The sequence below is a fragment of the Dendronephthya gigantea genome, unplaced genomic scaffold (assembly GCF_004324835.1).
Source record: "Dendronephthya gigantea isolate DGI-Jeju-01 unplaced genomic scaffold, DenGig_1.0 000057F, whole genome shotgun sequence".
In the NCBI taxonomy this organism is placed as follows: Eukaryota; Metazoa; Cnidaria; class Anthozoa; order Malacalcyonacea; family Nephtheidae; genus Dendronephthya; species Dendronephthya gigantea.
The window spans coordinates 967,922-979,197 of record NW_021163067.1 but is presented as its reverse complement, the minus strand read 5'-3'; the positions used below and the strand labels follow the sequence as shown (position 1 = coordinate 979,197).

Sequence of the window (11,276 nt, the reverse complement as noted above, 5' to 3'; positions counted from 1 at the left end):
GGTGGTTGATAAATACAACGAAGCTATGAAGTGCTTATCTGAGGCGGCTCGTCTGCATAGACCATCAATGCTTAGCCACCAAAGAATCTGGATACAATTTCAACCAGTGAAAGAGAAGAGCTTCAAGAAAAAGCATCAAAAGCATGTTCACTCATTTGCAATGTAATTGCTCCTAACAACAGTGAAAAACTTTTGTCAGTCCTTGTACTCACCAGAACCAGCTGTCTCTAAAGAACTCATTAGCTTAATGGAAGCTTATTCCATGGAAGCTTCAACGAGAAATCTTAGGATGCAAATTCTTAGTCTGTATGCCCATGAATTTTCAATTAAGGCTCTGCAGAAACTTCATGAGCTGTATTCCAAACTTACTCAATGGCAGATTCGAAGGGCCCGTGCTCACGCAAGAATGATAGATCCTGGCGAAAGCGTAAGCAAACCGATGCGTCATTGGATAAGTTTAAATATGTGGAAGGTGGATCATTTGTCGACTTTGTCAATCGTCCATATTATCATCAAGATGCTGCATTTGGTACAAGGACACTGAAGCTTGACAGTGGTGAGAGTGTATCAATGCCTAATGTTGTTCGTACCGTAACAAGATCAACAACGATGGTTGCGCAATATTTAAAATTCTGTAAAGATGAGCATTTTGATGAGCCGCTCAGCAGGTCAACACTTTTCCGCATACTAGAAGTCAGAGAAGCATTGCAGAGAAAGTCCTTACAAGGTCTTGATAACACTGCAGCCGAGGGTACAACCGCCTGTCAAACATTACAATCTATCGTAGAACAGCTGGAACACGCTGGCACTAGCAAGGCATGGGCGCAGTGATAGTGAAGAGACTTGATAAAGCAAAGCAGTACCTGAAAACTGACTATAGAGTAAGTTGCCAAGGTGAAAACAGTATGTGCGCTGATCATTGTAAAGTGTTTGCTCTCAGTGATCCTACAGATACGGTGGCCCAGAAGGCTCAACAAAAAATAAAAAGGAATGATACTTAAAATGAATAAAAACACAAATAAAAGTCTCACAACACAAAAAAAATATCACAACGCAAACAAAAAATATCCCAACGCAAACAAAATATGTCACAACGCAAACAAAAAATATCACAACGCAAAAAAATATCACAACGGAAGTTAAAGTTTCCTGACGGACCGGAGGCACCCGATTCTTTATTTTTTACATTCAAAATGGCAGAGGAAAAAGAACAGAAAGACTTGATTGAGCAATATTTCCAATGTGGTTATGAAAATAAAGTCATTCTGCTGGCACGCTGATGGTAAACATATTACTTTATTCCTGCAATCTTATTGAAATTAATTTTAATTTACCAAGGGCAAGATAGTCTGTATAGAAAAAATAAACAAGTAATGGAACAAATATTCAATGTTCTATAGGTATTGTTGTTAGCTAGCTCACTGTAAGATGCTAATTACATCATAGGTAGCCCAACAGTGAGGTGTTTGATGAAATCAAACTCTTAAACAAAAACTCTCTCCAAAACTCTCGCGCTGTAGTATGTCATTACATGTAGTATATAAATACCTACTAGTAGCTACAAATAGCTACTCGTAACTGCTTCTTCACATCCACCAAAAAAAGAAAATCGCACCCAATTCGCAGCAAAAATTACAACTGTAAACAGGCATTTAACACTCTTTCATATTATATAAGTTATGATAAATTGAAACCATATGGGTTCCCCATACATGGAGCTATTGATGGGTACAGGAGAAAAATATTGTGGTTGGAGCTTTCAAGGTCAAACAATAAACCAGAAGTGCCAGCAATTTTTTTTGGAGTGTGTCAGAGAACATTCTGGCTGTCCCATGCTACTCCGAACTGATTGTGGGACAGAAAATGGGATAATGGCTGCAATCCAAGCATATTTTCGTCAGCATGGAAGTGATGAATTTTCAGGGTCCAAATCCCACAAATATGGGACATCTCCAAGTAACCAACGTATAGAAGCTTGGTGGTCCTTTTATCGAAGGGGAAGATTTTCATGGTGGATTGATTTTTTAATTGATTTTTTTAAAGAAATGGCAGCAACTGAAGTACTTGATATTGGCAGTTAATTTCACCTTGAATGTCTTTGGTTTTGTTTTGAGTCTCTTTTACAAGATGACCTGGATAAAGTCAAGAATCACTGGAACACACATCAAATACGATGGTCAAAGTGTGGTACTGTTCCAGGTTTTCCTGATGTTTTGTTTTTTCTGCCTCAGTGTTCAGGGGTGCAGACTGTAAAGTCCCTGTTACAAATGAGCAAATAGCGGCAGTGCAAAACCATGTACAAATTCAGGTTATTGATGGTGAGATGAATATTTTTCAAGAATACTTCCACTATGTTATGGACAATGGAGCTTTACCTTATCCAGCGAATCATGTAGAAGCACATGATCTATTTGAGTATTTAATAGCTGTTGGTAACCCTTTGCAGTAAAATACAGTTATACCTGTTTGAAAATGCTGAATGGGAGATTTTAACATTACATTTTCCTGTATAATTAGCCTTAATATTGAATGCTACTTTATTGCTATAGCACACATATAGTATGTATTACATAAACTTTATATAACACCATAGACAAAGCACACAGACAAAGCATTGCTCGAAGTTCTTTACAAACAATAAGAGATTAGGGCAACTGGTGACCAAGACCCAGGTAGGGCCATGTACTCTATTAAAACCTAGAACGCTACAACAAGTTGTAACATTTAAAACAATATTAATTTAACATTGGCGATAAAAATGTGAACATTTAACATGATGTGCCAAATCTACGATGCAAACGTGAAGTAATACTGCCCTTAGTAGACAAAGTCAGAGCCATATAAAAAGCAAATTAAAACTAGTTTCCCAACACTATTAGCATGGGCGTAACTGGAGCGTTAATTGAATTGGGGGGTGAATACAACATTGTTCGGGTGAATACTCATATATTCTGCTCTGCTTGACGGATTTCTTTTGAAAACATGTATGCGTACAAAAGAAATCCCTCGGGCAGAACAGAATACTGCGAATTCAATTGTCGCGTTAATTTCAACAATTGTGCGATTACGTTTCTAAGGTGTGGCTTCAACGCTCTGTCTCTAAAACATCGCGCTATTCGCATTTAAAGGCTACTTGAACCCGCCCCCCCAATTAATGCTCTAGTTACGCCCCCGAAGTCAAGCAGCTGTTTTCATGTCACGTCCGCTCGTAGATTTTGGTGCATCTTAAACTCGCTACTTTTAAAAAGTACTGTACATGTGTGATATGTATGTAGTGAAATCACTGAAACAAAGTAGATTTATATGAAACCAAAGCCACACAATTCTTTGAGCGCAGAGGTCATCATAATTTTCATGTCTTCTTTGTTGGTAATGTGAACCGGTACCTTAAGTAACAGGTCGCAAGTTGACACAGTTGGACGGCAACGGCACCCTTCTTTACAATCATGTACCAATAACTAAAGTCTTCTTCTTTGAAAATCCCAAAACTGGAGGGTCTTAGTTCCTGACATCCACTTTAGTAAATCCGCTATAGATATCTCTGTAATATTACAAGCAATAAAGATGAATGTAAAAAAACTAACTTTCTCTATGGGTTTTCAACTCTTCTCAACACAAAACTTGCACCATTCACAATAACCTGCAGAGACAAAAAAACCAGTTCTTTGTTTTTTTTTGCTAAGTTCTGAAACATTAGTTGTGAAATACAGTGAAACATTAGCGTAGCCATCCTGATGATTTGTCCCACTATGCTAATATTTTGGTGTTCATTGACTGTGAAAACAATAAATTTATAAAGACTCATATAATTATAATAACATAAAATTTACATAGCAGGACAAAATCGTCAAGCTGGCTATGCCACTGCAGTAAAATACAGCTTAAATTAAAATATAACTGCTTTTTCTGTTAAAAATCCTATCATTTTAGAAGGACAAATGACAAAAAAAATAGTAACAAGGAAAAAAATGTACATTTCAACTTCCATCGTCACGTTGAAGGTTGAAACTTAGCTTAAAAATTCACAAAAAACATGCATGTCATTATACAAGCATGCTGATTGGTTGAGTCTACACAGTGGCAGGAAAATCATCATTCATTGTTATCATGATTGTTATTGTTGCACGATAGTTACCGAGTTGTTCCGACGATATTCCGATGCTAGTAAGTATTGCATGAATATAATATAATGAGTTAGCAAAGAAAGTTTGGTTGTAGAAAAAGAAAGTTAGGTCATAGCAAAAGAAAGTTTGGTCGCTTCCAAAGAAAGTTCAGTTGTTTCAAAGAAAGTTCGCTTCGAAAGAAAGTGAGCTTCAAAAGAAAGAAAGTTTATAGTTTTGTTTATAATTTCGAAAGTTTATAGTTTCCCAAAAAAGGAGTTTGTACGTAGAAAAATTTAGCCACTTCAAAAGAATGTTTGGTGACCCTTGTGGGCCACCATAATAATCCACTCCTGGCTTGATAATTGCTATCTCTCTTTTTTCCAAATGTACGAGGTCATTCTTTAAATATCTCGGAAGGGCATGATAGAAGGCTGGTACAACATAGTCTATGACTGATCGAACACAGGATGTATAAAATAATACCAAATCTGCAATTAGTACCTTAGCCCTCTTTAACAGAACCAAAAAGTATAATCCCTTATTGGCTTTCTTGATGACTCCTTCGATATGAGCATTCCATGTAAGTTTACTACTTAGTTTAACCCCAAGTAATTTGACAGTTTTAATGGTACTAGTGTTGCTGGATTCTGCAAAAATGCATATTAATGCTTTTTTGCATATTACCTTTACACTCCGGCCTTGAAACAAGTCGCCTTCATATGAAAGACCTTTATGAGTATACCCCGAAATGGTAATTCGTTTGCCTCAATTCTTTTTCTTTAGCGAGATATTTAACTTTGTTTTAGGGATTTTCGTGTCTGTTGCCGCCGCCATGTTTGTTGAAACTGGGGGGGGGTGCAAAATAGCAAAATCTTGAGAACTGTGACGTCAGTGAGTGATAGAAAACTATTGAAATATAACCAGAACAGTTGTCGACTAATATTTTCCCAAATTTTTCCAATTTCGATTTTTAACTTTTACGACGATGTCACAATCAAGTTCTAGTAGCTCTTCCGACGCTGATGCAGATTTTGCATCTTGTGAACAGCCTGATATTAAGATTGAAGATGACGAGGCAGAGTATTCGCTTCAGCCATATTTATTCGAACCAACGAGAAATCTGCCAAGTTCGGAGGAAAACAGCGATGAGAACGAGAGCGATGACCAGGAAGAATCCGATTCTTCAAATGGCGAGAATCGCCTAAATGATTTAGAACGGTAAGTTTAATCATGTTTCGATTTGTTCAATATAACGTGTTGTATTTTTCTAGAGCGGAATTTTAATTTTTCTCAAACGGTAAATATAGACTAAATAAATTTATTTACCTTCTTATGTAAGGTGTAAATGTGGTCATTGTCAAATCATGGATAGAGCTGAGGAAAGTGTTTGCTGTCAGGAAATTCCTGAAATGTTAAGTCTCAATGAAGAAGCTGTAACTTTTGAGAAATTAAAACAGCCCCTGACATGTATAACAGACAATCCAGCATTTGCTGCTGTCTGTTTAAATCACTGGGTACTCAGGACAGCATGGTATCAGTACAAGCAGCAGTATGAAAATCCATTTGAAGGCCCTGAGCATCAAAGATATAGACATGTTGCTTATCGGCAACTGGCACGACTAAGTTGGGGGGTTCTTGGTAGGCATGTGAGGGTAGTGCTGCCATCTTGTGGTGTAAGTTGCATTCGAGCCCATTTCCCGCCACCTGGACCAGAGGATGAACATTCCTTTGTTGGTTTTACACCACCATCTGATGAAGAGGAATGAATAGTTGTAAGTCTTTGAAATTAATCCAATAAGGCATTTCATTGATAAGTAAGACCATCTGGTATTAGACAGAATAAATTGTCCAACATTTGACCAAGTTCAAGTAACTGGCTCAAAGTAGGATGCAAACCAGGCATTTCATTGACAAGTAAAATCATCTGGCATTACACAGGGAAAATTGTGCAACATTAAAGCAACCAGGCATCAAATTGACAAGTAAAATCATCTAGTATTTAACAAAGTAATTAGTCCAGTATTGCATGTGTTGCAAGGATACATTTTCCTGTAATACAGATAGTTTAGTTATTTTTGCTGAAACCTGCTAATATGTTCCTTAACTGCCATTTTTTGTCTGGTTTTTCCTTGGTTGCAATGTTCTTTGATTTCTGATTTTTCTTTGATTTTTTACTTTTTTGTGATTTTTTTCCTTTTGAGGTTTTCCTCTTTGGTCTTCTACATTCCAGGACATTTTCCATTAGTTCATCAAGATACTTGTACTCTTTTTCCTCCATGACTGGCTTGACTACCCATGTTTTGCGGACTTTGGGGAAAACTAAATTGAGGCGAAGACTGCCTTGAGATGATCCTTGCTTTACCACAGCTTGCTTTCTAGAACAATTGTGATTATTATCAAGGGCAGCAAGCTGTGTGCGAGCAATCATTCCATCATGCCCAAAGTGCTGTCTTTTAGGACAGTACTTCAGCATCATGGAATGGTATACCTCAAGGCTTCCAGTGTGGTGAAACTCGGTAACCAACTTGAGATCTTTCAGCAACTTTTTGTTGAAAACCACCTCCTCAAGGGCTACATGAGCTGCAGTGCCAGGTTTTAGCCAAACCTTCTCCTTAATCTCTCTTCTAGACAGTTTGTGGTGAGCACATTTTTTAAAATGTTTTGCACCTCTCCATGAGTGCTTATTTGCAATGTGATTGACAATTGACGTCCATTTCTCAACTAGAATGTCATAGTTACCATCACATGTTGCTACACTCCACCAAAAATGAGAAGAAACAGACTGGATCCATATTGACAATTCCTGAAACTCTGTCTTCTTACTCTTCTTTGATAGTTTTTTAACAACCCATTTTGAGATATGCCAGACATCATATTGGTGTACAATGCTAGAATGCTTCTTTCTCATTTCTGCTGTGATAGTTGTATGCCTATCTGTTGTCAAACATCTTACTTTGACACCTTTACTCTTCAGGATTTTGAGGACCCAGTTGCATCCTTCAGCTTCCATTGCATTGGATGATGTGACTTCAGTTACTTGTACTACCTCAAAATCAAGCACTTTGTTTGTACTTTCATCCATAACTGTATAGGTGCCATATTTTGCACAATGCCCAGGGCTGTCGCACCTCCCATCTCCACATATATCTAATTTGGGTAATTTTTTCACTTCCTTTATCAGGCTATCTTGGTGGTCTTTCCAAGCCTTATCAACTACAGGGATAAGAAACTCCTTCTGGATGCTGTAAAAGACACTCTTGCCAATAAATGCTAGATTTAAACGTTGGACAAAAGAATTGATATTCTGAAAGGAATTACCACTAAAAAGAATGGACCCAGAGAGCAAAACATTGCCAGCAGCTAATTTTGAGCCAATCATTGGCTGTGATTGCCATTTACTTTGGTGACCAGAAATACATAATGAGTGAACCACCACCATACTGCCAACAAGTGTTTTAGAGACCTCAGCTGTGGGTTTGGAACAGGTGGAACACGTTAGAAAAAGCTCATTAAGATTCTCTTCAAAAACAAGAAATTTCTTTTGGCTGGCAGGACTTTTAATCGGTTCATCATCGGTTTCATCCTCTGTTTCAGTTTGACTTTCTGCAGATACAGGCATATACATGTCATCGTCAGAATCTATATCAGTACTGGTACATGTTAATTCTGAACATATGCTTTTCTGAGGTGATACAATTTCAGCAACTTTATGTGTAGAAACATCAGTAACATTAGTAGGTAGGTAATCATTAGTAGTTTGAGTGGCAACACTTTCCAAAATTGATTGATTTTGAGCATCGGTTTGAGTGGCAACAGTCGCAAATGTTGGTTGAATTGGAGTCTCTGTTTGAATATCACAACTTTTCACTACTGGCAGGCTTGTGTGTACCAACAGTTCACATGGGCCACCTTCCTCCATTACTGTTTCATTGGCTGTTGGAATACTTGTACTGCCTTGGAAAGGTGCTGGGCTTTCAGTTTGGCATTGTTCCCCCCTGACTGGTGAAACTTGTTCCAGGCAGTCTTTAAGCAACTTCAAATAAAGAAAGTAACATGCTTTCCACACAATGACAGATATTAACATGTGTTTAACCCATTCATATAATATACAAAAATTGTGATGATTTAATGAAATGTATGTATACCAGATGTACAGTAGATTGTATAATATGGACACTTTAATATGTATTGTAACATTGGTTACCACAAGAAAATTACAACTGTACATTGTATTTTATATTACTAATAAGTGTTAGTTTATGGAAAAAATTTTAATTAAGCTACTGTAGTTAAATAAATTTAGTCCAGTTGTTGCGCGCAAGAAAATAGAAATGGGTAGTTGGTGATTTGTGATGGTGATCACAAGGGTTTAAAAAATGTTTTCCACTTATTACTTTATATATACACTTGTTAAACAGTGCTTGTTATTGTGCTTGGGAATAGGAAATACTAGCTAAAACACACAATTCCACAACTAACACAATTGCAAGAGTGCTAAATTTTCTTTCACAGATATGATGATATTCCTGTCGCAGTAAATTCACAATGATGTAACATATTAAATGAGGTCGATAGATAAAATATTGTTTTGGGTTGTTGTGCAATATTCTATAGTCCAATTATATCTTTATATAAAGGCCAGCGCTTTTAATACCTCTTGCTTAACTTGTTTAGTGCGTATTTGCTCCCTCTTTCGACCTGTTGTTCGTGGTGTTTCAGGCTTAGAATGGGGAAATATTGAAGGGACTGAGTTAGGTTTTAACCTCGATCTTCGCTGGTAAACGGGTATCAGATTTGCTAATGTTTCCTCGAAGCAATCAGGCGTGAAATGAGCCAAACAGACAAATGAATGGTCGATATTGCGTGGACTCACTCGGCGAATTCTCGCCATCCATGCTTGTCGCAAACGCGAATCTCTCGGAATTCGATGATAGCTAACTCCTGTTGCATTCCGTGAGTTATTCGTACAACCTGGAACCATGCAATGAGGCATTTTGAAGAAATATTTCACACTGAACAAACTAGCAAGAGCAAAGCGCTGTACTTTAAATAAATGGTGTTTGGTTTCTATCACTCACATACGTCACAACACTCAAAATGGGAAGGTATTCCCCCCCAATTTCAACAAACATGGCGGTGGCAACAGACATGAAAATCGTTAAAACAAAGTTAAATATCTCGCTAAGGAAAAAGAATTGAGGCGAACAAATTACCATTTCGGGGTATACTCATAAAGGTCTTTCATATGAAGGCAACTTGTTTCAAGGCCGGAGTGTTCCTTTAAGTCTCCATATTGGTAGGTGCAGCGAATTAGGGAGACAAACTTTTCGGGAGCTCCGTAGTGCCCCAGCAGCGTCCTCAAGGTCTCTCGGTCCACACTGTTGAACGCTGACGTAGTCAATGAAGTTGAGGTACAGAGGCGAGTTCCACTCTAGCGACTGCTCAACGATGATTCAAAAGCTGGCTATCTGGTCGGAGCATGATCTGTTGCGTTGGAAGCCTGCCTGCTGGTCTCAGAGCTTTGGGGTCCACCCTCTCTTTCATGCGCTCCAGCAGTATCCTGTTGAGAACCTTGTAGTATCTAGAAAAGAAAAAACTAAACACCTGTGTGGAACGTGCAGTGCATACAAAAATTTAATTAAATTTAGCCAAGTAGCTAGAGATTGATGCCTTCGAATGACTCTGATCACTTGGAGAAGGCCTTAAATGCTCCACAGTGAAATCCCCATGGGGATTATCACATTGTCTACTGACATTGCAATCGTTGTGCACTACGTACCGCTACAAAATACATTTATACTCTAACATGCTGTGAATGAGTATAAAGCATTTTATAGCTAAACTGCCTGACACAACAACACCAGAACAACAGTATATAGGAGGCGGGCATCTCTTTGTTTGTGCCCGTCTAATTCGACCGATAAAGAAAAACAAGTGGAGAATAACACACAAATTGTTGCCAATTTATTATACTGATTTGGAATAATACAGTTCCAACACTGAGACAATGAAGACTACTCAACAGAATGAATTATAAACTGATAAACTTATGCGTGCAAGCTTTTGGAAACAGATAGTAAGGACTGCAAATTGTCTTTCACATAACCGTCTTTAGCGGATTCGGAGCACAATGTCTAACTTTTTTGCTTGCAGTGCTTTGCTGAGTATAGATGGCGCCTTTAGAATATCCACGTACAAAGCGCACCCTATGAGCATCTTCCCCTCCTGCCACTTCGAAAGAAACCCTTTCAATCGAGATCTATCTGCACTACTGATTGATTTATGTTCTATCAAGGTCATTAAGTAAGACATATATGCGCCGTACTGTTCAATAATTCTCTGCAGTGCTTCTCGTTTGTGCGAAATCCAGCGGCTACCTTCGGAACAAAGCGGCATATTTCCACTATCCAGGAACTCGAACACCTCCTTCAGGTCACTGACAAGATCAGTCAGCTCTTTGAGTTTTTTGGGCGACCTGGAGTAAAGGCTGTACAAACGAAGCAGCATTTCTGATACGCTTTTGAAAAGGCTGCTTGTTAAAGAATCTTTGCAGGCGAGCTCCAATTTATGAACATAGCACAAAGTCCAGAAAAGCCACGAGATTTCTCACTGCATTTTGCCTCTCATTCCATTTTGACTCGCGACGTTAACTGAAGCTCCATCGGTGCCACCACCGACCAGGATTGGTTTGGTCTCCAACACGCTGGTCTTGCTTAATACACTGCTTTCCCCGGGAGCCGATCGACCAATAGCTCCCACTGCTTGCTGGAGGCATCCAATCAGCTTGTCTGCATCGGCTTTCGCTGGCACTTCAAGGCTAAAATACCTGGCGAAAGTTCCCACTTCACAAACTGCATCATCTTTTTGAAAGCCCATGATAACGATGAGTTCATCTTCAACGTTACCAGCATCAGTTGTGTCATCCATTAGAAAGCTGTAAAAGTGCATGGTAGACAGTGTGTTAATGAAAGTAGTGCGTTGGCTTTCTGCTATGTAGTGAGAAAATGATTTGGCAGAATCTTTCGTGGTGTATGACTGCACTAAATCAACCCCATGACGACTCTCTAGTTGGTGAATTGCGGGGTACTTGCGGAATGCCAGGTTTTCTTTTGCAAGGACATAGCAAATGTCAAACTTTTTGCACACCTTTTCCTGCAGCGGTTTTTCTATCGA

At 38.6% G+C, this 11,276-nt stretch overlaps 1 protein-coding gene and 1 pseudogene across 1 annotated transcript; both read left to right on the top strand.

The window, feature by feature from the left end:
• Positions 1-1,712: 1,712 nt before the first annotated feature.
• On the top strand, positions 1,713-2,449 carry LOC114529557 (annotated as a pseudogene).
• Positions 2,450-5,088: 2,639 nt separating this feature from the next.
• On the top strand, positions 5,089-5,869 carry LOC114529556. The gene is made up of 2 exons (XM_028551370.1): positions 5,089-5,321; positions 5,443-5,869. The coding sequence occupies exons 1-2, from the start codon at positions 5,089-5,091 to the stop codon at positions 5,867-5,869; spliced, it is 660 nt and encodes a 219-aa protein (XP_028407171.1).
• The last annotated feature ends 5,407 nt before the right edge of the window (positions 5,870-11,276 follow it).

Coding starts and splice junctions, on each gene's coding strand:
- LOC114529556 (XM_028551370.1), top strand. CDS start 5,089: ATGTCACAATCAAGTTCTAGTAGCTCTTCCGACGCTGATGCAGATTTT. Junction 5,322..5,442: donor CGCCTAAATGATTTAGAACG/GTAAGTTTAATC, acceptor TTCTTATGTAAG/GTGTAAATGTGGTCATTGTC.